The sequence below is a fragment of the Hemitrygon akajei genome, chromosome 12 (assembly GCF_048418815.1).
Source record: "Hemitrygon akajei chromosome 12, sHemAka1.3, whole genome shotgun sequence".
In the NCBI taxonomy this organism is placed as follows: Eukaryota; Metazoa; Chordata; class Chondrichthyes; order Myliobatiformes; family Dasyatidae; genus Hemitrygon; species Hemitrygon akajei.
This window is the reverse complement of record NC_133135.1, coordinates 24556021-24582968: the sequence shown is the minus strand read 5'-3', so window position 1 is coordinate 24582968 and position 26948 is coordinate 24556021. Positions and strand designations below refer to the sequence as shown.

At 37.9% G+C, this 26948-nt stretch overlaps 1 protein-coding gene across 3 annotated transcripts in view; it reads right to left on the bottom strand.

The window, feature by feature from the left end:
- ptbp2b (polypyrimidine tract binding protein 2b) overlaps positions 1-26948 on the bottom strand; it is a 70243-nt gene that overhangs the window by 20869 nt on the left and 22426 nt on the right. For 2 of the 3 annotated variants that reach the window (XM_073062738.1, XM_073062739.1), the window contains exons 4-7: positions 19603-19775; positions 16976-17119; positions 7201-7365; positions 7009-7119 (exon numbers count right to left, since the gene is read on the bottom strand). In XM_073062738.1, the coding sequence (XP_072918839.1) occupies positions 7009-7119; positions 7201-7365; positions 16976-17119; positions 19603-19775 (593 nt within the window). The remainder of the gene's footprint in view (positions 1-7008; positions 7120-7200; positions 7366-16975; positions 17120-19602; positions 19776-26948) is intronic. The other variant, XM_073062740.1, reaches the window with a different exon arrangement.

Below are 26948 nucleotides of genomic sequence, written 5' to 3'. Positions count from 1 at the left end.
TCATAACATCACTCTTCCTTTTGTGTTGGATCAAAATCCTGGAATTCTTAACATAACAGAACAGGCAGTTGCCCTATAGTGTAAAGATATATTCAAGGGCAATATGAATTTCAAGGATTAGGCAATTAATGTCGTACTTTCCAGAGATGTCCATGTGCCATGAATTACTAAAAATTGCTCAGTTATCATTTGACCTCAACTCCAATTCCATTTCAAATGGCTCGATTTTTTTTGTAACTGAACTACATTAAAGTACTACCCATTCTTACATGAAAAGGGAAAGCAGAAACCATGAAAGAACTGAATGAACAGCCAAAGGATAGAAGCAAACTATACAAATTTCTTAAAATGACAAGCAAGGCTATATGGAAAAAAAAATTTAAGCAGTTTACCAAGAAACCTCCATTACTACAGCTCGTCCAAGAAAGATATCGTAAAGTCAAGTCATACAAGATGTTATTTTTGAATAGCTAGTTGGAAAAATGTCTAATGGCTCAAAAAGCACTGGACTGGCTTGGACTGTGTGAAACAACAGTGCAGGAAGTGAAAAGTTAAGGGAGGCGGGAAAAGGTAGAAAGAGTGTCTTCTCCCTTCCCCAGACTGTGCTATTCGGTTCTTTTACTTCTGGTAAGATAGCAGCAGGTTGAATTGCAGCAGCTTCTGCAGGGTCAATCAAATGTGTTATTGTCCTTTTTAAATGTGCTTTTTATTATCATAAGACCCTACTAAATATTAAGAACTTAAAATACCACAGATCTACCCCATCAACAAGTTGCTTGTTGGTGGAAAAAGTGAAGTAGCTGGACTGTGTGGACCTTGTTGATGCCTGCGTGAGACAGGTGCGTGGAAGGAGTCGGCACCTGAAGGAGGAGTGCAGTAAAACAGTGATTGATTGACTTAGTCACTTTGCTTGTGATCACAAGACCTTGCTGGACATTGTTAATGTGGAATGCTGCAAGTCCGTTTCACTGATTTAACTGGTGGACGGTAGGGCAAGCTATGGGACCTCAGTTGGTAGTAAGGACAAGGCCTCAAGCCATGGTGCAACCTGTTTACAATCACCCAGGAGAGAAGCATCGGAGTCCGTGTGCTCCACCAGAGGCATTGTGGTATGGCGTCAAGCTAGAGTCTGTGCCCCCCCCGTATTCACTATGAAGACGATCTGTATTGTGTTCAACTGCAAAGCTCCTCCAACAGTCATGGACTTGGACTATATACTTCTGTGAAACTGTACTTTACTGATGTATGTGCTGTATGTGCTTTGTTCAGTATGTGACTTGATACTGTGTTTTGCACCTTGCCCCTGAGTAACTGTTCATCATAAAATGTGGTCTTATCTTCATCTAAGACACAACAGTAGATAAACACAAACTTCCAAAAACTAATAACACACAAATAATTACACCACAAGACATAGGAGTAAAATTAGGCTATTTGGGCCTATCGAGTCTGTTCCACCATTCAATCATTGCCGAGTCTTTTTTCCTCCATTTCTGGGGTTCTCCCCATAACCTTTGATACTGTGTCCAATCAAGAAACGATCAAGCTCTGCCTTAAATATGCTCAATGACTTGACCTCAACAGCTGCCTGTGGTAATAAATTCCACAAATTCACCACCCTCTGGCTAAAGAAATTTCTCCACATCTCTGTTTTAATGGACGCCTCTCTGTATTGAGGCTATGCATTCTTGTCCTAGACCTCCCCACTGTGGGAAACATCTACTCTGTCTAGGCCTTTCAACATTTGAAAGATTTCAATGAGATCCACCCCTCCCCCCCCCCCGCCCCCCCAATCTTTCTAAATTCCAGCAAGTACAGACCCAGAGTTATCAAACGTTCTTCTTATGATAACCCTTTCATTCCTGGAATCATCCTTGTGAACTTCCTCTGAAACCTCTCTAATGCCAGCATATCTTTTCTTAGATGAGGAGCCTAAAACTGTTCACAATACTCAAGGTGAGGCCTCACCAGTGCCTTATAAAGCCTCAGCAACATATCCCCGCTCTTGAATTCTACACCTCTTGAAATGAATGCTAACATTGCATTTGCCTTCTTCCGACTCTACCTTTAGGATGTTCTGCACAAGGACTCCCAAGTCCCTTTGCATTTCAGAGTTTTGGATTTTCTGCCCATTTAGAAAATAATCTGCACATTTAATCTGCACATTTATTTCTATTACTAAAGTGCATAACCATGCATTTTCCAACACTGCATTTCATTTGTCATTCTCTTGTTCATTTCCCTAATCTAAGTCCTTCTGCAGCCTCCCTGTTTCCTCAACACTACCTGTCCCTTCACCAATCTCTGCATAATCTGCAAATTTGGCAACAAAGCCATCCATTCCATTATCTAAATCATTGATATACAGCATATAAAAAAAGTGGTACCAACACTGAATCCTGCGGAACAACACTAGTTACCAGCAGCCAACCAGAAAACGATTCTTTTATTCCCACTCACTGCCTCCTACCAATCAGCCAATGCTCTAACCATACCTGTAACTTTCCTGTAATACCATACGCTCTTATCTTGGTAAGCAGCCTCATGTGTGGCACCTTGTCAAAGGCCTTCTGAAAGTCCAAATATACAACATCCATTGCATTCCCTTTATCTATCCTACGTGTAATCTCCTCAAAGAATTCCAACAGATTCGTCAGGCAAGATTTTCCCTTAAGGAAACCATGCTGACTTTGCCCCATCTTGTCCTGTGTCACCAAGTACTCCATCACCTCATCCTTAACAACTGACTCCAACATCTTCCCAACCACTGAGGTCAGGCTAAATGGTCTATAATTTCCTTTCTGCTGCTAGAGTGGAGTGACATTTGCAATGTTCCAGCCCTCTGGCACCATGCCAGAGTCCAATGATTCCTGAAAGATCATTACTAATGCCTCCACAATTTCTACTGCTACCTCCTTCAGTACCCTAGGGTGTAGTTCATCTAGTCCGGGTGACTGATATACCCTTAGGTCTTTCAGCTTTTTGAGCACCTTCTCCTTTGTATTAGTAACTGCACCCACTTCCCTTCCCTCACACCCTTCAACATCTAGCACACTGCTAGTGTCTTCCACAGTGAACAGTGATGAAAAATTACTCATTTAATTCAACTGCCATCTCCTTGGCCCCCATTATTATTTCTCTGGCTTCATTTCCTAGTGGCCCACATATCCACTATTATCAATCTTATTTTTATTTTGCCATTTGAGTGTTTCTTTGTTCTTGGAATACATCTATCCTGCACCTTCCTCATTTTTCCCAGAAACTCACACCACTGCTGCTGGGCTATCATCCCTGCCAGCATCTCCTTCCAATTTGCTTTGGCTGACTCCTCTCTCATACCGCTGTAATTCCCTTTATTCCTCTGAAATACTATGTCAGATTTTACTTTCTCCCTATCAAACTTTAAGTTGATCTCAATAATACTGAGTTCAATTGTACTACTTCTTGTCAATTCTGAGTACATCATTTAAACAATCACAGTCTAGGTTCAAACAAGTATGCGAACCTCTGGTGTAGTGCCTTCTACAAAAGCTATTTGGAGTTAGGTATTCCAACTGATGAGATTGGAGGTGTGGTGTAAAGGTGCACTGCCCTATAAAAAAGACCCACAAAGTCAGGTTACTAACAGACCCTGCTCTTCTTAAGAAAGATGTTTATCTAAACCCTGCCTCAATCAAAACAACTTTGAGGACCTTAGAAAAATTGCAGAGATGTATAGAGTTGGAAAAGGCTACAAAAGCATTTCTAAAGACCTGAGTGCTCATCAGTCCATAGTAAGAGAAACTGTCTACAACTCAGTACTGCTACTACTCTCCCTAGGAGTGGGTGTCCTGCAAAGATCACACCGAGAGCACAATGTGCAATGCTGGAGGAGGTGAAAAAGAATCCATGGGTAACAGCAGGGATCACCAACCTTTTTTGCACCGCAGACCGGTTTAATATTGACGATATTCTTGCGGACCAGCCGACCTGGGGGGGGGGGGGGGGTTGTTAAACACAACCAGAATACAGTGATACTCGAAGGAAATTCCTTATGTCCAGTCTATTCAGTCTATTCTGCAATTTAGTTTACATGGCTATCAACACTTGCTTCCGTCCCGCTTGCTCACTTTTGCTTGGACTCAAGGTACTGAAGCAGTTTTGAGGGCATCATTGCTATTTGCCCGGTACCGGTCCGTGGCCCAGTGGTTGGGGACCACTGGGTAACAGCAAAAGACCCACAGAAATCTCAACAACTTGCTAAAGTCGCTGTTCATGTGTCCACTATAAGAGAAACACTGCACAAGACTGGTGTTCATGGACACCACAAGGATTTTCCACAATGCTTTTGAGACAGTGTTCTGCGGGCAGATTAGACAAAAGTTGAACTTTTTGGCAGAAATGCATACTGCCATATTTGGAGGAGAAAGGTCTTTGCACACCAACACCAAAACCTCATCCCAATTGTGAAGCATGGTGGAAGGATCATGGCTTGGGGCGGCTTTGCTGCCTCGGGGCCTGGACAGCTTGCAATCGTTGAGGGAACAATGAATTCAAAATTGTATCAAGACATTTTACAGGAGAATGTCAGGCTAACAGTCCATCACCTGAAGCTTAATAGAAGTTGGATGACGCGATAAGACAATGATCCGACACACAAGAGTAAATCAACAATAGAATGGTTAAAAAGAAAACTTGGAATAGCCAAGTCAGAGTCCAGACCTTAACCCAATTGAGATGCTGTGGCATGATCTGAAGAGGGCTGGTCATGCAAGGTATCCCAGAAATACTGATGAACTGAATCAGTTTTGTATGGCAGAGTGGTATTAAATTCCTCATTGTCATTGTGCAAGTCAGCTACAGGAAACATTTGGTGATTACTGCTGTTAAAAGAGGTTCTACCAGTTACTAAATACAAGGGTTCACGCACTTTTCCAGCCTGGATTGTGAACAATTAAACAATGCATTCAATAAAGACACGACAAGTACAATTGTTTGTGTGTTATTCATTTGGGCAGATTGTGTTTGTTTATCATTGTGACTTAGATGAAGATCAGACAACATTTTGAGTAATTAATGCAGAAAATCAAGTAATTGCAAAGGGTTCACAAATTTTTTTCATGCAACTGTACTTCCTTTTTTTCTCTGCAACATGCAAATATCCATTTACTGTATTCTTCTGCCTTGATGCACCTCTCCAAATGCATTATTTCACTTCTCAGACCAAATGCCAACTACCTTTTTTTGCCTAACTGGGTAGGGCACCTTTATTTATCTGTAATCTATAGCTTTCCTCCTATTAATAGTACACCTAATTTTTGATTGAATCCAGAAAGTATGATGTTGATCATTCTTCTCTAGTTCTTTAACTTTCCCATCCATTTGGCTTCACCTATTATTTTCTAGTTATTATCTTCCCCTTCCTCCACCTTTTTATTCTGACATCGTCCTTCTTCTTCAGTCCTGAAGAAGAGTCTCAGCTCAAAATGTCAACTGCGTATTTATTTCCATAGATTCTGCCTGACCTGCTGAGTTCCTGCAGCATTTTGTATGTATTGCTCTGGATTTCCAGCATCTGCAGACTTTGTCATGTTTATAAGAACATTTACAGTATAACTAAAAGTTGCAGCCATAGTTACAGAAATGAATGCCTTCTTTCAAAAGACTTGGATGCAGACTTAGAACTGGTAATTCTCCTGCTATCTAATGGGAAATGTTTCTAAGACTGGTTTAGTTTCAAATATATTTAATTTACAAGGAATGATCAGCGGTCAACAAACTTTAATGGACGTTCTCTTGGACTAGCCATTTTAGACCTGGGAAAAAGGTGCTGGCTGTCTACTCTATCTATGCCTCTCATCATCTTATGTAATTCTATTAAGTTGCCTCTCATTCCTCTTCATTCCAAAGAGAAAAGCTGTTGCTTGCTCAACAGCTCTAAATAGAATCCTGGCAGCATCCTACTAAATCTCAACTGTATCCTCTCTAATGCTTTCAACATCCTTTCGATCATCAGGCAACCAAAACTGAACTGTGGTCTAAGCAGAGCTTTATAGAGTTGTAAAATTACCCCATGGCTCTTGAACACAATCCCTTGATTAATGAAGGGCAACATAGTACCTGCATTCTTTACCACCCTATCAACTTACACAGCAACGTTGAGGGACATGGATTCCAAGATTCGTTTCTCCACACTGCTAAGAATTCTGCCATTAACCTTGTACTCCGCCTTCAAATTTGTTCTTCCAAAATGTATCACTTCACATTTTTTTGGGATGAACTCCATTTGCCCCTCTCAGCCCAGCTCTGCACCCAATGTCATGTTATAACCTACACTATTCACACCACCATCATCTGCAAACTTATTAACCACCCTTTCACTTCATTATTGAAGTCCATAAGACCATAAGATATAGGAGCAGAAGTAGGCCATTTGGCCCATCGAGTCTGCTCTGCCACTCGATCATAGGCTGATTTATTCTTCCAGTCATCCCCACTCCCCTGCCTTCACGCCATACCCTTTGATGCCCTGGCTAATCAAGAACCTATCGATCTCTGCCTTGCACTCAATGACTTGACCTCCACAGCTCATGGCTACAAATTCCACAGATTTACCACTTGCTGACTAAAGTAATTTCTCCGCATCTCTCTTCTAAATGGATCTTTCAATCCTGAATCCTAGACTCCCCTACCAAGGGAAATAACTTTGCCATACCTAATCTGTTCAGGTCATTTAACATTTAGAATGTTTCTATGAGATCCCCCCTCATTCTCCTGAACTCCAGAGAATACAGCTCAAGAGCTGCCAGACATTCCTCATACAGTAACCCTTTCAATCCTGGAATCATTCTCATAATTACCGTCTTCCAGTCATTTATAAAACTCAAAGAACAGGGTTCCAGAACAGACCCCCATGGATCAACACTACTTCACTGACCTCCAAGAAGAATATGCTCCATCTACTACCACCTTCTAACTTCTGTGGAATGAATGCAAGCATAATGAAAAGTTTTGACTGTGCTCTCTTACCAATTTTGCTTGTTGTGCATTCACTGGATCTGAGTATTGCAGCAGTGCTTGGAATTGATTATTCTTCGTAAAAGTGATTATTTTCAGTACTGGACCAAACTTGGAAAAGATCTTTTAAAAAGAAAATTCCATTAGCAACTATCAAAAGTCAATTTGAAATCCATACAAAAACAGGATGAAGCACAAACATACCTGATAAAGTACATCCAGAGTGACTGGATAGTACATATTATCAATAATCACTCTAAGTACTGGACTCTGAGTTGGGGTCACTGCACTTTCACTCGCTGTATTTCCAGTAAGGGGTGTACTTGCAGTTTGTACAGCAGTTACAGCCTGAAGAACTGCTTGAGCACGCTATAAACAGTAAGACACAAATTATGGTTTACTTCTTACAACCAGCTTTTTTTGCACGAAAAAAAATGTTTCAGATACTTGCATTATTATTTTAGCATTCAAAATTGCAAGTAGTACAACAAAAAGGTAAGGTAATTCATGATTGGTCACTGAATACAGATTAAATTACATACAAAATCTATAGCTGCACAATAAATCATGTCTCTGAAGATAAATTATAAACAGTAATATTAGTTGACAAATGCAGTTCAACCAATAGTGAGAAGAAAATTAATAGTTTCTTTACCAATTGTGTGCATAAAACTTGTGTTAAAATTTCAGTCCTGACTTGTGTAACATCATGTACCAGTATTTATGCAAATTGGAGCACAATTTCAAAATTCAAGCCCTTTTATCTTTTCCATGTTCTCAACTGTATTTCTTTCATTCCTGTTTTTCTACTTCTCAAGTATTTCAAGTGAATTCAAAATGACTTAGTAATAATATATTGTAATAAATTTAAATAAATTCCACTTTTTTGCGCCAATCCAACATTTATAATCAATGACTTACAAACCAGAATATTTTTTCAGTATTTACCTTCCAGTGACATAACATGAACACTTCAATGCACTGGCCCATAGCATTCAATTAATTATCCTTCTGTTCATTTTTTACTACAATTCTATTTCATTAACAGTTGTCTTATGGACCCTTAAGACATCCATGATAATATTCCATTTGGTGTGAAAGTGCTTTCCTATTTCCACTTTCAAAAGAGATATTCAAACTGCATATGAACAGTATAGCACACAAACAAGCCACAATCTAGTATGTCTGTGTTGACAATGATGCTAATCAAGCTGCTCATATGGCTCATATCCTTCTATTCAATACCTGATCATGTCTCTGACCAGCATTCCTCCTAAACATTGTCATATCCATTTCAACCACCTCCCCTGGCAACATATTCCAGGGACCTATCATTTTCTGTGTAAAAAAATCTCCTCAGAACCTTTCCCTTAACTAAACCATGCCTTCTAATATTGGGAAATTACACCATTAGAAAAAGTATCTGACCATATACAAACATGAGGAAATCTGCAGATGCTGGAAATTCAAGCAACACACATAAAATGCTGGTGGAACACAGCAGGCCAGGCAGCATCTATAAGAAGCACTGTCGACGTTTCAGGCCGAGACCCTTCGTCAGGACTAACTGAAAGGAAAGATACTAAGAGATTCGAAAGTAGGAGGGGGAGGGGGAAATGTGAAATGATAGGAGAAAACAGGAGGGGGAGGGATGAAGCTAAGAGCAGTAAAGGTAATTGGCAAAAGGGATACAGAGCTGGAGAAGGGAAAGGATCATGGGACGGGAGGCCTACGGAGAAAGAAAGGGGGAAGGGAGATGGAGAACAGGCTATGTGATGGGCAGAAAAAGAGAAAATAAATAAATGGGGGTGTCTAAATATATCAGGGATGAGGTAAGAAGGGGAGGAGGGGCATTAACGAAAGTTAGAGAAGTCAATGTTCATGCCATCAGGTTGGAGGGTACCCAGCCCTTCCCTTCTCCAGCTCTGTATCCCTTTTGCCAATCACCTTTCCGGCTCTCAGCTTCACCCCACCCCCTCCGGTCTTCTCCTATCATTTTGCATTTTCCCCCTCCTATTTTCAAATCTCTTACTATCTTTCCTTGCAGTTAGTCCTGACGGAGGGTCTCGGCCCGAAACGTCGACAGTGCTTCTCCTTATAGATGCTGCCTGGCCTGCTGTGTTCCACCAGCATTTTGTGTGTGTTGCCTGACCATATACACCATCTCTACCTCTCCTAACTTTATAAAGTAAAAGGTCACCTTTCTGCCTCCACAAAAAAACAATCCAAGTTTGTCCATTGTCTCTTTATAGCTTTCTTGTTCCAAACCAGGCAACATCTTGGTGAAGCTCTGCTGCACTCTCCTCAAAGCCTCAACATCTTTCCTATAGTATGGCAACAAGAATCATACATGTGGGGAGTCTCAAGATGGCGCTCATGGAGTAAACCGCATCTAGGCTTTGCTCCAAACCTTTTACGTTTTTTTTAACCTACAAACACCCCTTAAACTTATTTTAAAGGGGTCTAAACATATAGAATTTTTTTAAAAACTATTTGAATTACTCTCAACCCGCTGAAATGTCTAGAGCAAAAGAACCGAAACAGACGAAAGAACCGTTAACTTTAGAAGTTGTTGTGAAGTTTATAGACGCTAGATTTGATGAATTGGAGAAAAAATTACTTGGAAGATTTGCACAGTATGACAATCGTTTGAGATCACTCGAAGAAAAGTTCCTGACCTTTTCACGGGAATCAAATGAACAACAAGCAAGCATTTTGGCTCTTGAAGAAGCTGCTCGTAAGAAGGATCGTATAATCGAAAAAATGCAAGAAGAGCAAACTTCGACGACCCAACAGATGGATCGCTATAAAGCTAAAATTACTGATTTGGAAAATCGTTCTCGAAGACAAAATCTTCGGTTAATTGGAATCCCGGAAAAATTTGAAAGCGGTGATCTGACCGTTTTCTTCTCCAAATTTCTAGTGGATGTCCTGGGCGAAGATGTCCTGGATAACCCCCCATTAATCGATCGGGCTCACAGAGTCTCTAGATATCGGGCAGATTCAAGTCTGAAACCACGGCACATAATTCTCAGGATCCATTATCCTCACATCAAAGAACGACTGATTCGTGCGGCTCGTAAAAAAGGTATGATAACCTATCAAAATTTTAATTTTCGCATTCTGGAGGACTATAGCCCCGAAGTACTACGGGCTAGGCTGGCTTTCAGATCGGTTATGTCGAATTTTCACCAGAAAGGCTACAAGCAAGCGTTGCTGTTTCCAGCACACCTGAGAGTCACCCTTCAAGATGGATCTTTTCGGCTGTTTAAATCGCCAGCGGATGCTCAAGGTTTCCTGGAACAATGACATTTGATCGGGCTGATCAATGTAATCTAGCCTATAGATTTGGATCTGGTATAGATTGACGTTTGGGTTCTTTTTTGATACGGTTCATATATATTTCTTATATACGATTAAAGCTCTCTTTTTTCTACCGGGTTTATTCCGATTTCATATTTTTATATATTACTAACCGATTAATGTTGAAGATGACCTATTAGGGTTATTTTTTTTTCTTTTTTTTTTAATCGATATACGCTCTTTTTTTATATTTTTAGCATTTGAATATTAAGATTTGGAAGAATAAAATGGCGTTTCTTCTTCCCGACAGACTCCAGTGTCTGTAGCGTCATAACTGTTTTGATCTGTTCGAAAGTGTTAAACCTTCATTTATTGTTTTAATTTTTTTAACCCTTTTGATAATATACATTTATAACACTAATTTTATATTTTAATTTTTCCTATATCAACCCTTTTTTTATAATGTGGGTTGTTTGTATTTTTTTTAACTTTGTTACGTCCGAGTTGCCGTCTTGAGACAAGGGGGTAATTTTAGTATTAGATCGCTCGCTTGCCTCTGTTTGGCTTTTTTCCTGGGGTTTTGAGGGTGGTGGGAGGGAGATTTTTCTTTTTTTTCTTTTTTCTGCTTGCTTTTTGCTTAGTTTTACTTCATGGGCTTATTTGAAACTACTAAAATGGCTGCGGTGCTGTGACTTCCGGCTTCCCTTTGAACTTACTTTCCCCTTCCGAGTTCATGAGTTCACTTTTCTTTTAAACCTATATGTTAACTGTAATATATATTGTCAATATGGATAAGACTATTAACTTTGTTTCTTGGAATACTAATGGTTTAAATCATCCGATTAAACGGAAAAAAGTATTCAAAGTATTCCATAGAATGAATGCGAATGTTATTTTTGTACAAGAGACTCATGTTAGGAAGGTGGATAGTCAGAGGTTGTTTAGGTTTTGGAAGGGCCAACAGTATCACTCAAATTCGCAAGCCAAAGTGAGAGGTGTTTCTATTTTTATAGACTCATCAACTGCTTTTATACATTATGAAACAATTTCAGACCCGCAAGGTAGATTTTTGCTTATTACTGGGTTGCTTTTTAATCAAAAAGTTGTTTTAGTTAATGTTTATGCTCCAAATACTGACTGTCCTGAATTTTTTAAATGTTTATTTACATCCTTTCCTAATTTGAATCAATATAGATTGATAATGGGCGGGGATTTCAATTGTTGTTTAAACCCTTTGATGGATAGATCCAAACCCATTCAAACTTTTCCGAACAAATCGGCTTCTCTTATTAATTCTTTTATGATTGATTCAGCTATCTGTGAAATCTGGCGTTTTCTACACCCTAATGATAAAGAGTTCTCATACTTTTCCCATGTGCATCATAATTACTCAAGGATTGACTACTTTTTCATTGATCAGCACTTCCTTACAGATGTCATGGATTGCAAATACGACTCTATTGTTATATCTGATCATGCACCTTTGAAGTTATCTATTAAGGTGACGGATTCACATATTAGTACTAAAAGTTGGAGGTTTAATTCTGTTTTACTGCAGGACTCTGACTTTATTAACTTTATTAAACAGCAAATTGATTTGTTTTTCTCAATAAATTCCACAGCAGACATCTCTAGTGGAACTCTCTGGGATACTTTTAAGGCATATATTCGTGGACAGATTATTTCATATTCTGCCGGAGTTAGGAAACGAACTAACTCTAAAATATCAACATTAGTTGATAAAATTAAGGCAATTGATAAGATTTATGCATTGACCCCTAGTAAAGAACTTTATAAAGAAAGGGTGGAACTTCAAATGGAGCATAGTTTATTGTTAACCTCTTCGATTGAAAGTCAGTTAATTAAATCGAAAGCTCAATTTTATACATATGGAGATAAGTCTGGTAAATTACTAGCTAACCAATTGAAAATTGTTTCGGATAAGCGACAAATTACTAAGATTCGTAAACAAGATGGTACTCTGACGATTGATCACAAAGAGATAAATACAGCCTTTCAAGATTTTTATAATTCTTTATATCAATCAGAATGTACTAAAGACTCTTCTATAATGAGTGAATTTTTAAGGAAATTGAATATTCCAAAAGTAACTGCTGAGGATAGTGTAATTTTGGATACACCTATTACGGAGTCTGAAATAGAAAAGGCCATTTTCTTAATGAACTCGGGTAAAGCTTCGGGCCCAGATGGTTTTTCTGCAGAATTTTTTAAATCCTTTTCTTCTATACTTTCTCCTTGGCTTTGTAAAATTTTTAAAGATGCATTAAGTATAGGTAAACTACCACAATCTTTTTATGAAGCTTCTATTTCTTTAATTCTTAAAAAAGATAAAGATCCCACTGAATGTGCATCTTATCGGCCTATATCTTTGCTGAATATGGACTTTAAGATTTTTAGTAAAATCCTGGCTGTTAGATTAGAAAATATATTGCCTCGGATTATTTCTGAGGATCAGACTGGATTTATTAAAAATCGTTATTCATCTTTTAATATTAGAAAATTAATTAATATTGCTTATACTTCTTCATCTAAAATCCCAGAATGTGTCATCTCCTTAGATGCCGAAAAAGCATTTGATAGAGTCGAATGGTCATATTTATTTAATACTTTGCAACATTTTAATTTTAGTTCAAAATTTATATCATGGATTAAATTAATATATCAGAAACCTTTAGCTTCGGTTTTCACTAATAATCAAAGATCCCCTTTTTTTCAACTATTTCGGGGTACAAGGCAAGGTTGTCCTTTAAGCCCTTTATTATTTGACATTGCTTTGGAACCCTTGGCTATAGCTATTCGTGAATCACCCAATATTTTAGGTATTACCCGCGGGGAGACGATGTATAAGGTATCATTATATGCAGATGATTTGTTATTATATATATCTGATCCTGAAAGATCTATTCCTGCTATTTCTTCTTTGCTTGCTCAATTTAGTAACTTCTCTGGGTATAAATTGAATTTTAATAAGAGTGAACTTTTTCCATTAAATATGCATACTCCAATTTATAATCGGGTACCATATAGAATTGTTACAGACTATTTTACTTATTTAGGTATTAAAATTACTAAAAAACATAAAGATTTATTTAAAACTAATTTTTTGCCTTTAATAGATCAAATTAAGCAACTTGCTAATAGGTGGTCCCCACTATCTATGTCTTTGGTAGGTAGAATTAATGCCATTAAGATGATGATACTACCTAAATTTTTATACCTATTTCAAGCATTACCAATTTTTATTCCTAAATCTTTTTTTGATACAGTTGATTCTAAAATATCGTCGTATTTGTGGCAGAACAAAAATCCTAGGTTAGCTAAAAAATATTTACAGAAGCCTAAGAAGGAGGGCGGTTTGGCTCTACCAAACTTAAGATTTTACTATTGGGCAGTTAATATACGGTATTTGATATTTTGGACACAAGAATCGACTACAGTTGCTGGCCCACAATGGGTAAATTTGGAATGTAAATCTGTGCAAGATTTCTCATTGATTTCAATCTTAGGATCTTCACTTCCCTTTTCGTTATTTAAAATGAATAAACAGATAACTAATCCTATAGTCAAGTATACATTACGAATCTGGTTTCAATTTCGTAAATTTTTTGGTTTGAATAAGTTTATACTGTCAAGCCCTATAACAGCTAATTACTTTTTTCGACCATCTTCCATAGATCAAGCCTTTTATTTATGGAAAACAAAAGGTATAACATGTTTTCGTGATCTGTTTTTGGATGATAACATTATGTCCTTCGAACAATTATCTAATAAATATAATTTATCTAAAACCCATTTTTTTAGATATCTACAAATTAGAAATTTTTTATATAATGAACTAAAGTCTTTTTCGAAAGAATGTCCATTGGACATTACAGAAAGAATTTTAGCTCTTAATCCTTGTCAAAAGGGTCTTGTTGCTATCATTTATAATATGATTATGAATCTACAACCAGATATATCTGAAAAAATTAAGAAGGAATGGCAGGAAGAACTGCATTGCCCTATTTCTACTGAGCAATGGGAAAAAATTTTATTATTGGTAAACTCATCCTCTATATGTGCTAAACATACTCTAATACAATTTAAGGTCGTACACAGAGCTCATATGTCTAAAGATAAACTTGCTCGATTTTACTCGTATGTTAATCCAACCTGTGATAGATGTCATTCTGATATAGCTTCGTTGACTCATATGTTTTGGTCCTGTCCTTGCTTACATAACTATTGGAAAGATATTTTTAATATTATTTCAAGAGTTTTAAATATTAATCTCCAACCACACCCTTTTACTGCAATTTTTGGCCTACCAATGATGGATAATAAGTGTTTATCCGCTTCATTCCAACGAATGATTGCATTTATTACACTAATGGCTAGAAGATCCATTTTACTGAATTGGAAAGAAGCCAATCCTCCAACAGTATCTCAGTGGTTTTCCCAAACTATTTCCTGTTTAAGTTTAGAAAAAATTAGAAGTGTGGTTTTCGATCCTTCAGTTAAATTTGAGGAAACTTGGAGACCATTTATCCAGCATTTTCATATGAATTATACGGTCTGATCCTGAACCTTATTGTCACTATCCTGAATTGTGTGGATGGAGGTTGGGAGTCATAGGCACTACTGTATATATATAACATTATGCGATTGCCCATGTTGGTTAGTTTTTTTTTTCTATTTAGTTGTTTTTTTTTGTTTTGGGGGGGGTTTTTCTTAATCATTTATATTATTATATGAGTTTGAGAGATTCTATGTATGGATCAATATATATTTGAATGTTTATCAATCTATTATGTACTCTCAAATGTCTTGTAACAATATTTTTCTTCTGTTTTTTTTCAAAAAACTAATAAAAAGATTTGAAAAGAAAAAAAAAAAAAAGAATCATACATGTTTTATAAAGCTGCAACACATCCTCCTAAATTTTATTAGAAAGAAAAACACCCTGATGAAAAGTGGCATTTACTACCATATTCACTTGCGTTGCCACTTCAGGGAACTATGGATTGTACCCCAAGATCGCTCCAAATTAACGCAAGTAAAATGCTAGAGGAATTCAGCAGGCCAGGCAGCATCTATGGAAAAGTGTATTGTTGATGTTTTGAGCCAAAGGGTCTCAGCTTGAAACGTTGCCTATACTTTTTTTCCCCCCACAGAACTACATGGACAACCTCTGGCAATCACCCTCTCACTTTAAGAATGCTGAGGACTCAACCAGAGATGTCCCAGACCCTGCCACCCAGGAAGCAACATACCATCTGGTAATTTCGTTCTCACCCACAGAACCTCCTATCCATTCCCCCAATAAAGCACCACAGCATTGCTCATATTCTTCCACCCCCCACCAACAGTATCCAAAGTGATAAACTTGTTGTTGAGGAGTTATTGCCACAAGGGTACTCTGCAATGGCTCTTTAACATCTTTCCTCTTCCTGACTGTCACTCAGTTTCCTGTGTCCTGCACCTTGGGTGTAACTACCTCTTTATATGTCCTATCAGTCACCCCTTCAGCCTCCCTAATGATCCGGAGTTCATCCAGTTCCAGCTCCGACTCCTTAATGCAATTTGTTAGAGGATACAGCTGGATGCACCTCACAGTTGTAGTCGTCAGGGACACTGGAGGGCTCCCTGCCTTCCCATATCATGCAAGAGGAACATTGCACTATCCTGCCTGGCATCTCTACTGTCCTAACTGCACAGATGGAAAGGGAAGGAAAGAAAAACCTAATGCTTTCCTTTTGCTCTTTAAAATTTCTTGTCCCGTTCGTCTTTTCTATGAAGAAAAAATATGCTGATCATAGTTTTTTCTCCCTCTCAGAGACTAATGCCACCATGCCGGTCTCGTCACTAGGACAGTGAGTTGTTTATGTACTGCGCACTACATGCACCTTAAGAGTTATATTTTATTAACCTATTTATCATAATATTTTGGTTTATGTGCTGTGTGTCACATAGTTTGTAGGTGCATCATGGTACAGAAGAATGTTGCTTTGTTTGGTTGCATATTTGTAAAATCAGCTAACAATATACTTGAGCTAAACCACTTCTGTACCCTTCCATTTTCCTCACATTCACGTGCCTATTTAAATATTCTTGAAAAATCCCTAATGTATCTGCCTCCACCACTAACACAGGCAGAAGGGCATCATCATCCAATCTGTGTCAAACATTTGCCCCTCATATCTCCTTTCAAATTACTCACTCCCACCTTAAATGTATGCCTTTGTATTAGACATCCTTTTCACATCCACGAGGAAATCTGCAGATGCTGGAAATTCAAGCAACACACAAAATGCTAGTGGAACGCAGCAGGTCAGGCAGCATCTATAGGAAGAAGCGCTGTCAATGTTTCGGGCCTGACAAAGGGTCACGGCCCAAAACGTTGACAGCACTTCTCCCTATAGATGCTGCCTGATCTGCTGCGTTCCGCCAGCATTTTGTGTGTGATCCTTTTCACATCTTTGCTTTTATAAAAGACATAAAAAGTTGTGGGTAGGAAGATGTACATTTTTCAGCATCAATGCTGAAATATTAGAATCTACATGATTTCAAAAGTTAAGAATGTAGGAGCTGCCAAAACGTATGATACATATCAATGCAAATTCCAGAGAAAATTATAAAATGTAGGTACAGATTTGGTATTTTCATAAAAACAAACCTGATTTAAAGCATTATCTGTCTTCAACTCTTTATGATTAGAGTACTGAATGTAGATAGGTTGGTTCCGAACATGAGGAGTTACGGCAGTATAATAATTCACCATAGTGATAGCTGCCTCTTCAGAAGCCATTTCCAAAAAAGCCTGGAAGACCAGAAAAAGCACCTTACTAAGGATGAGCAAGTTTTAAGAAAAACTATCAAGCTCTAACAGTACAATTGGGCATATTCCTAAAACATATTACAACTGTAATTTATACATTGAGAGACAATGGTTACTAGCTCTATTGACCTCACATGCAGAACACAAATTACATTTCATTATTTGTATATCCATATCAGTCTCAATACTACACAAGTTTTCAAAATAAATGGGGTCATTAAATCATTTCTGCAATTCACTTAAACGTATCAACAAGTTAAGCTCCATTTACTATTCTTTCCTTTTGCTTTATTTTCTCCCATTTTTTCCTGCCATTGCACCAGGAAAAGTAACAACTTGTGTAGATATGATTTTCAAAAGTAGAAACACAAGGGTCTCTTGTGATTTCATGCTCTTTCAGATGAATTACCATTTTCAAGTTATCCTCACCATAAATTATCAGATAAAAATTACTGTTGTATAATGTATGCATTTACTAAGCACGAATTGCAATTTAAAACAAAAATGACCTCTAGGCAGCATGCCGGGGTGAACATTATATGCCACGTCATATGACATGGACGATCATGGTCTTCTTCATGAGCATGATCGTTTCTACAGAAGTGGTTTGCCATTGCTTTCTTCTGGGCAGCGTCTTCTGGGTGTGTTGTTCCTAGAAAATGGTCCGTACACAGTTTTCCATATTGTGAAGACACATCATTTGTACTTCAGTTCTTGTGGTAAGATCGTGACATGTTTGGACATAGTGGCCTCTCAGTGGCCCACCCAAGGTTGATAATTAAACTTGAACTTGTATATGTCGACATACACACATTGAAAAACAACGAACCTTTTATTTACTTTTTATTTCCACATGTATTCTGAGGGACCAAATTCTTATCCACATCTCAGATTCTTGAGTAGTGATTTTTTCAATTCTGTGTGGATGAATTACCATTACCCAAATAGCTATAACATGGGGATTGCCTGTAGAAGAACAGATTATGGAGCAGTGATTTAAAACTGAGGTATATTGGAGAGGGGTCAATATGTAGAATTCTCTACCTTGGAGGACTGTGGAGGCTAGATTATGAGGGTACTTAAAAGAAGTAGATAAAGTTTTCAAATACCACTGAATTCTCGGCTGCTGGAGCAAGCGCACAAAAGATGAGACATGCTACAGATCAGCCATGATCAGACAACATAGGCTTGAGAACTAAGCCAACTCCAAAAAACATTTTTTTATATATCAAAATAAATTGTTTGATATAATTAGTAACTTCTGCACAATACTGAAACGATTAACTAAAGGATATGTATTTTACCTTCTAGCTTAGAGAGAATTCTTCAATATTACTGGCTATTAAGCCTACCTAACAACAATGCTATTGGACACTAAGGAAACCCCTGAGATTGACACCAATCAGCAAAAAATGGCAAAAGAGAAATCTACAACAAATCAGTTGATCTTTGTAAGCAACCTTATTCAAGATCTTTAGTGTTGCTTTGTTCTTGACAGTAGGCCACATACTTACAATGTTATTTTTATAGACAGAAACTGAATTATACTCAGATACATATATACATTCATACATATATAGGAATGACTGCAAATCTTGAGGAATTATAATTTACCTATTTTTATTTCATTATTCCTTGTTAATGTTTGTTAATAAAAAGGTATCTCTGTCATGAGCAAACCCTTGGGAATACATGTATTAACAAGGAATAAGGAAATACAAACAGGTAAATTACAATTCTTCAAGATTTGGAATCATTCATGATTTTTAATTTAAATAGAAGCACAATGATCGTGCCGATTTCTGTAGACATACCAGAACTGCTTTCAACTGTGTACAGTAATGACACAATTTTACAGGAAGACAGAATAGAATATTGAAATACAGAAAAACTCCAATAACTGGTGTGGAAAGCTCAAAACTTGAAAGTTTAACACTTGGCTATCTCAGTGGAGTTCTTATTACAAGCTTTTCCATAGCTATAGTCCAAACAGAGAGACAAATGTGTCGCCAAGGCTAGACAGACATCTGAGGATCAGGAAGAAGTGGCTTTAAGGGAGGTCCAGATTGGTTTGTATGCTTCAGCTTATTTTTGTTCAACTGAAACATACAGGATGAAATTTACCTTGTTCTATTTTCCACTCACTCTAAACTCACTGAATTCATTGAAAAATGAATACTGCTGTGTATTGTGTGAAAAAGGAGGAGATAATGTTAACTGAGTAACATCTAATTGTCAAGAAGATCTGCTACTTACGGCAAAAAAGTCCTAAGTATGCTAGATTTTTAAGAATTTAGTATATTAAAAATGCACTTTAATAAATTTAAATTGTTAAAAGATTTTTTGAATCTAATGGACTACTTTAGTAGTAGCTAGGCATTACAGCTTACTAAAGCAGCTGCTGCTGTGGAGCTGTATTTGTTTTAAACTAAGCATATGCAGAAATCAGTCTAAGATGTACACACCTGGTTTTTCCCTTTCAGCATCAGAATGTTGGTAACTTTTCCAAATGGCAAACCCAAAGCTATGACCTCAGTTTCCATCACTTCAGTGGGCAGCTTCCTAATATGGAGAACACGGGATGGAGTTCCGAGCATCTTATCATCAACCTTAAATTTCTTGCTGTCATTCCCATTTGCTGTGGAACATTAATGCACATTAAGTTTATAAACAAATAAAAACCTTCTCCTGTGTAAAAAAAATAATGGTGTCTAGTTTCTATTTTCTATTAGAAATTCTGATAATTACATTTACAATTAATGGTCTAACCTGATAAATTATCTACACTTTAAAAGTTTAGAGTCCAATCAAAATTCATTTCATAATAGCACTGCTCTGGGAAAAAAATATTGCAAACCACATTTTTTGGGTAAGGCACCAACTTAGAAGCCAAGTTTTCAATTATTTTCCTAAAAACACTGACAAAATGCTGGCCAGATTGTAATAATGAGGTAAACATGAAAACACCATAGATAATAGTTTGAATTCATGTAAAATATGTCAAACATCAACAAGTGTAGACTATTGTTTATAAAATCCTCAAACTGGACAAAATCTCTCAAAAATGTCGTAACTAACAACATAGTAGCCTACATTAAATATTAATAAGATTCATTACCTTACTCAGATTGCTTAAAGCTGATCAGCAGAAAATACTTAAACAATAATTAGACAAATTTTGCAACTTAGGTAACTGAAAGTTACAATGTTTGTTTCTTTATGTTAAAGATGCAAGCTGGGTTAAATTACCCACCATCAGGCATATTATTTTCAAATATAAATATCAATATAGTTGGAAAAGAAATTCACCAATGAAGTAAGGAATTAAAGTGAAACTCAGGGAGAGAAGTGATTCCAAGAAGAAATGATTAAACAAAAGCAAAGCTTGCATAGAACAAGGTTTTTGTACCGACACTATACCACAAGGGAAATCACTGATCTGCAAATCAACAAGCAATCTGCTCAGGGTATGCACTTTGAAAACTGTTCATAAAGGTATAGAAATAACATGTCAAATAATTTCAAATTTGCATGATTAAAGAACAGAGAAGCTAGTACACATACTACAAAATGGTACAAATCTTCCCTATTAAAAAGGGAAGTAAATTGTGGCGCAAGAGAACAATTTTAAGCTATTTTATTTCCAACATACTGGACATTAAGGGCATAAGTACAAGGTCAGTTCACAAAGAGTAAGAATGCACTCTTGCAAAGAGTTCTTAATCAGGGGAGGAAGGGTAAACAAAGGAGAGAAAGATAATTCCAAACTCCAATGAGGACACTATTCAGCTGGTAGACAAATATACTCAGTGGGCTTGTCTCAGAAAAGAACTAACAGCTCAAAATTGACCATCCACAAGGTAAATTGGACAACCAACATTATTAGAAAGCACATGCACTCTTATAATCCATAGCCTAATGGCTTGGCATATTCCTAACTCTATTGTGACTATCAAGCCAGGGATCAACTCCAGTTCAATGAAATGTACGGAGGGTCTCGTCATGAGGGGTTATACCTTTTAGTTATATCTAAAAGGAGCCAGCCTAGTAAAAAGCAAAATAGAAGGCTACTTGCCTGTTAATCAACAGTATGCAAAAGACAGAGAATAGCAAATTCACTGCAAGCTAACTGAAGTAATGAACAAAACTATCTTGTCATGTGGTAGACAAATAAACAGAACAAGAGCAGGATCTATCAACATCCCGATCTCAATGAAATTGGATCCAACATTTGAGTGTTAATGTCTGAAGCATTTCCATCTCTATCCTTCTCGCCTACCTCTTCATCATAGAATCCATTTTCCAAAAAATTTGATTCACACATCATGGGAAAAGCTGAGAGATGTGGTAGCTAATATTAAAGGTGAGACAAGAGCATCTGCCCTTGTCATCAAGGCAGCATTTGATTGAGCACATCATCAACACTCCCTGGTAAAATTGAAGTCAATAGTTATTAAAAGGAAAATATTCCATTAGCCAGAGTTTAACCTGATGCAAAGGAAGATAGCTGTGACTTCTGTAGATCAATCATCCAAAACCTAGCAACCCAATGATTCCTTCCATTACAGGTACAAACTGCACAGCAGTTATCCATCCAAACTTCTCCCACAGCATAAACCCCCAAGCCCATGATTCCTACCATGAGGTACTAGGACAAAAAGGTACATGGAAGAGATACCATATGTAGGCTCTACTCCATCTTGACTTGGAAATAGAATTTTGGTCCGTCATTGCTGCTGGGTCTAAATCCCCTATTCCTTGTCCACCAGCAGTGTGGGAATAACTTCACCAGGATTGCAGCACTTTAAGGCAGCAGCTCACCACCATCTTCTCATTCAGCACAGGTAATAAATGTTCACCTTGACAGCAATGCTTGAACCTTAAAAAATTACAAGGTAGGTAGACCAAGACACAAAACCACTACTGTATCCGTCAGGGGTTGTAGTTTTGGCATAACTGTTTGGTCCTGTGTTGTACCAGATTTCCCAACACTAAGACTAAGCAATCTAGTGTTAACACTGCAACCTACATTCAATGATTCAAAGGGATCAACTGTTGGGAGCAAACTAAGTGGCACCAAATTTCTTGGTGTTCACCTGGCGGAGAATCTCACCTGGTCCCTCAACACCAGCTCCATAGCAAAGAAAGCCCAGCAGCATCTCTACTTTCTGTGAAGGCTGAAAAAAGTCCATCTCCCCGCCACCCCCCACCCCCCCGCCATCCTCATCACATTCTACAGGGGTTGTATTGAAGCATCCTGAGCAGCTGCATCACTGCCTGGTTCGGAAATTGCACCATCTCAGATCGCAAGACCCTGCAGCGGATAGTGAGGTCAGCTGAGAAGATCGTCAGGGTCTCTCTTCCCGCCATTACAGACATTTACACTACACGCTGCATCCACAAAGCAAACATCATTATGAAGGACCCCATGCATCCCTCATACAAACTCTTCTCCCTCCTGCCATCTGGGAAAAGGCACTGAAGCATTCGGGTTCTCACGACCAGACTATGTAACAGTTTCTTCCCCCAAGCTATCAGACTCCTCAATACCCAGAGCCTGGACTGACACCTTGCCCTATTGTCCTGTTTATTATTTATTGTAATACAGTCCTGGGTAGGTCTGTAGTCTAGTGTCGTTTTTTTTTTCCCTCTATGTTTTTTTTTACGTAGTTCAGTCTAGTTTTTGTACTGTGTCATGTAACACTATGGTCCTGAAAAAACGTTGTCTCATTTTTACTATGTACCGTACCAGCAGTTATGGTCGAAATGACAATAAAAGTGATTTGACTTGACTTATGCCAATTTTAATGTTAAATAGCTTCAAAACCATTTAAGGTTTATTTTGTTAATTACAGGTCTTAAAAGTTGTTGACTCTGAACATCAGAAAGTAACACTAAAAGTATTAATAGCCAGTGAACTGAGAAGGAAGATGGATAGGGCCTATCAGCTTTGGAAGTTGCTTAAGTGTATTCAGCTGCCTGTTCTACAGCACAATTAGCCATATACCACGACTGCACCAGATTACAAGTATTTGGGGCAACAGGAAAATCTACAACACACAAGTACATTAAGACCACAAGTCATAGGAGCAGAATTGGGCCATCCAGCCCATCGAGTCTGCTCCGTCATGGCTGATATCAGATCCCATTCAACCCCATACACTGTCTTCTCACCATATCCTTTGATGCCCAGGAAACTATCAACTTCTGCCTTAAATATACCCACAGACTTGGCCTCCCCCGTAGTCTATGGCAGAGCATTCCACAGATTCACCACTCTCTGGCTAAAAATATTCCTCTTTATCTTCTTTCTACCAGGTTGCCCTTCAATTTTAAGGCTGTGCCCTCGAGTCCTGGATACCCCCACCACAGGAAACACCTCTCCACATCCATCCTATATAGACCTTTCAACATTCAATAGGTATCAATGAGATCCCCTCCTCCCCTACTTTCTTCTAAATTCCAGTAAGCACAGGTCCAAAGCTGCCAAACGCTCCTTAGATGTTAATCCCTTCATTCCCTGAATCATCCTTGTGAACCTCCTCTGGACTCTCTCTAATGACAACACATCCTTTCTGAGATGAGGCCCAAAACTGTTGACAATACTCCAAGTGCTGCCTAACTGGTGTCTTATACAGGCTCTGCATTATCTCCTTGCTTTTATAGTCTATTCCCCTTGAAATAAATGCCAACATTGCATTTGACTTCTTTACCACAGACTCAACCTGTGAATTAACCTTCTAGGAGTTTTCCATGAGGATTCCTAAGTCCCTCTGCACCTGATGTTTGAACCTTACTCCTCCATTTAGATAACAGTCCACACTATTGTTCCTTTAACCAAAATGCATTATTGTTCATTTCCCAATGCTGTATTCCATCTGCCACTTTTTTACCCATTCTTCCAATTTGTCCAAGTCCTGCTGCAATTGCATTGCTTCCTCAGCACTACCTACCCCTCCACCCATCTTTGTATCATCTACAAACTTTGCCACAAAGCCATCAACTCCGTTATCCAAATCACTGACAAACACTGTGAAAAGTGGCGACCCCAATACTGACCCCTGAAGAACACAAGTAACTGACAGCCGACCAGAAAAGGGCCCTTTTATTCCCACTCGCTGCCTCCTGCACATCAGCCATTCCTCTATCCATGCCAGTACACTGCTTTATATTATTGGCTAGTTTGCCAATTATGTGGACTTAGAAATTATATATTTAGATTAGCACAAATTTCTGACTATTGGATAGCCCACTAAATTTCTGACAATCACATTAAAGAGTCATCAAATCCATGACTCCTGCAAGATATGAAAAAATTAAATCCTTAAAATACACATTTAATATTTCAATGCTCACATAAATCCCTTCAGATAATGCTTTAAAAATAAATGAGTTATAAGTGTCCTAGTAGGCCAACTCATTTATTAATTTTGATTCTTAAATAGGTCCTTTAAATTCAGAACACAAGCTCTAAATAGGCGGATAGATTATGTAGTAAATATACCAAAATCAAAATTAAATGCTTTCCCCATTCATTCATCTTCCAAATAACTGCACAGCAAACATAAACATCCAAACACAAAACATTAAGATCGACCTATTAAAAGGATTATCATGAACACTCAAACTGAATTTACTAAATATATTCTAGCATTTGCAAGAGGCAGCTTTTAATCTTTTTAATACTAAATGCACCTCAAACATTTATTTAGCTTTCTGTCTTGGTCATTGTGCCTCAAACTATTTTGCTGTTACAAAGTAAATGATAATATCACCAATATTCCTTTATACAAATCAAGACTAAGAGCATCCACAGGAAAATTGTTGAACATGTGATTTTGGCAATGGAAATTAATTATATTGTTAATATATTGTAATTCCTTGGCTCAACCAAATTGGAAAACACTTGCTCCAGACAAGTTCTAAAGTCATGAAGCCCTACAAGCTAGCGTAAAATAGTATAGTTCATTTGGAGATGAAACTGAAACGAAATATGCAGTTGTGTAATACTCAAAAGACTTGAATAGCTTCATACTTAGGATTGTAATAGTCTGATGAGATCCAGTAAAGATTGAGAATCGCCAAATTGTAAAATGAGGTTATCAATAGGTACTCTTTCAACCAACTATAAGCACAAGAACAAAGAAACCAGAATAAAGGTAGGCTATCCAGCTGATTCACTGTACTTCAACCATGCATTCAGATCACAGTCAACCCCTTAGTGTATTTTCCACACTATCCAGATCCTTCCTTCCCTTAATATCCAGAAATCTATTTGAAAGAGCTCAATGATCTACAATCCTCTTGGTTATAGAATTTCAAAAGTTCACCCGCTTCTGCATGAAGAAATCTTTTAGCTCAGCCCAACAAACCTTGTTCTCAAGATATGCCTTCTGATCAAAGACTTTCTAAACCAGGGGAAACATCTGCCATGCATCAAGCATGTCAAACCTTTTACTAATTTTCTAAGATTTCTTCCATTCTTCTAAACTTTTTCCATTAAGATGCTGGCACACCTCTCCAGGTCCAATAAAATATGCAAATATGTTTCTTAAAAATTTTTCTTGTGATCACCAGACCATGATAACATTGGTGATTTAAAATACTGCATGTCAGGTTTATTGGCAAAACCGACAGCAGGTGAGTTGCATGTCCTCCGTTGTTGCCTGGACCAGTTCTATATGCCACAGCACCACCTGTTACAGCCAACCAAGGGAAAAGATGCCAGAGATGGTCTGGGAGAGAACAGGTGCATTGAAATCCAAACTGGGTTGGGGCTGGCCCCTCCCATCAGTGCTATACCCCTGTGTTCTCTCCCTAGAAATTGAGCTGGATTGTCTTTGTTGCAGCTGAATGGGCACATGATGAGGAACTGCTGCATAATTCTTCTTGCAGAAACATGGCTCCAGCACAACAAGCCATGCACCATCAATCCTCAGAGCATGCCACTCAGGGACACGTGCTAATATTTTTTTTTTTGACTTGTATCTGCTATCATACTCTGCGTGCTGTGTGTGACTCTATGTACACTTTTGCACCTTGGCCCCAGAGTAGCGCCGTTTCGTTTATTTGTATATATGTGTATGGCTGCATGACAATAAACTTGAACCTAATCATAAATTCTTGAGAATAGAGAACCAAACGACTCAAACTCTCCTCATACAAATTTCACCAACCTGCAATCTGACCAGCAATCTCCCTATGGCAAATACATCCTTTACTTTGGTAAGGAGACAAAAATTGTACCCAATGCTCTAGCCATTACCTCACAATGCTTTATAACAATTGTAAATTAGATTTCATGAGTCCAGTTGTCACAATGAAGTATAACATACTATTTTCCATCTTCATTGCTGTTGCATTTACACGTTGGCCTTCAGTGCTTTGCTTACAAGCACACCCTGGTTCCAATCAACAGAGGGACCTCGCAATCTATGACCAACTAACAAATACACCGCTTTTCTTTTTTTTTGTGTATAGAAATGGATTAACTAATTTTCTCACATTTTCCACCTGCCAAGTTATCCCTCACTTACAAGTTTCCCCCACTATCTGAAGGTACAGCGTTCCTATGAAACAGTTTGTAAGCCAAAATGTCGTAAAGCAAAGAAGCAATTACCATTAATTTATATGGGATAAATCTTTGAGCATTCCCAGACCCAAAAAATAACCTACCAAATCATACCAAACAACACATAAAACCTAAAATAACACAAACATATAGTAAAAGCAGGAATGATATGATAAATACACAGCCTATATAAAGTAGAAATATTGTACACACTGTGTAGTTTCACTTATCAGAATTGGG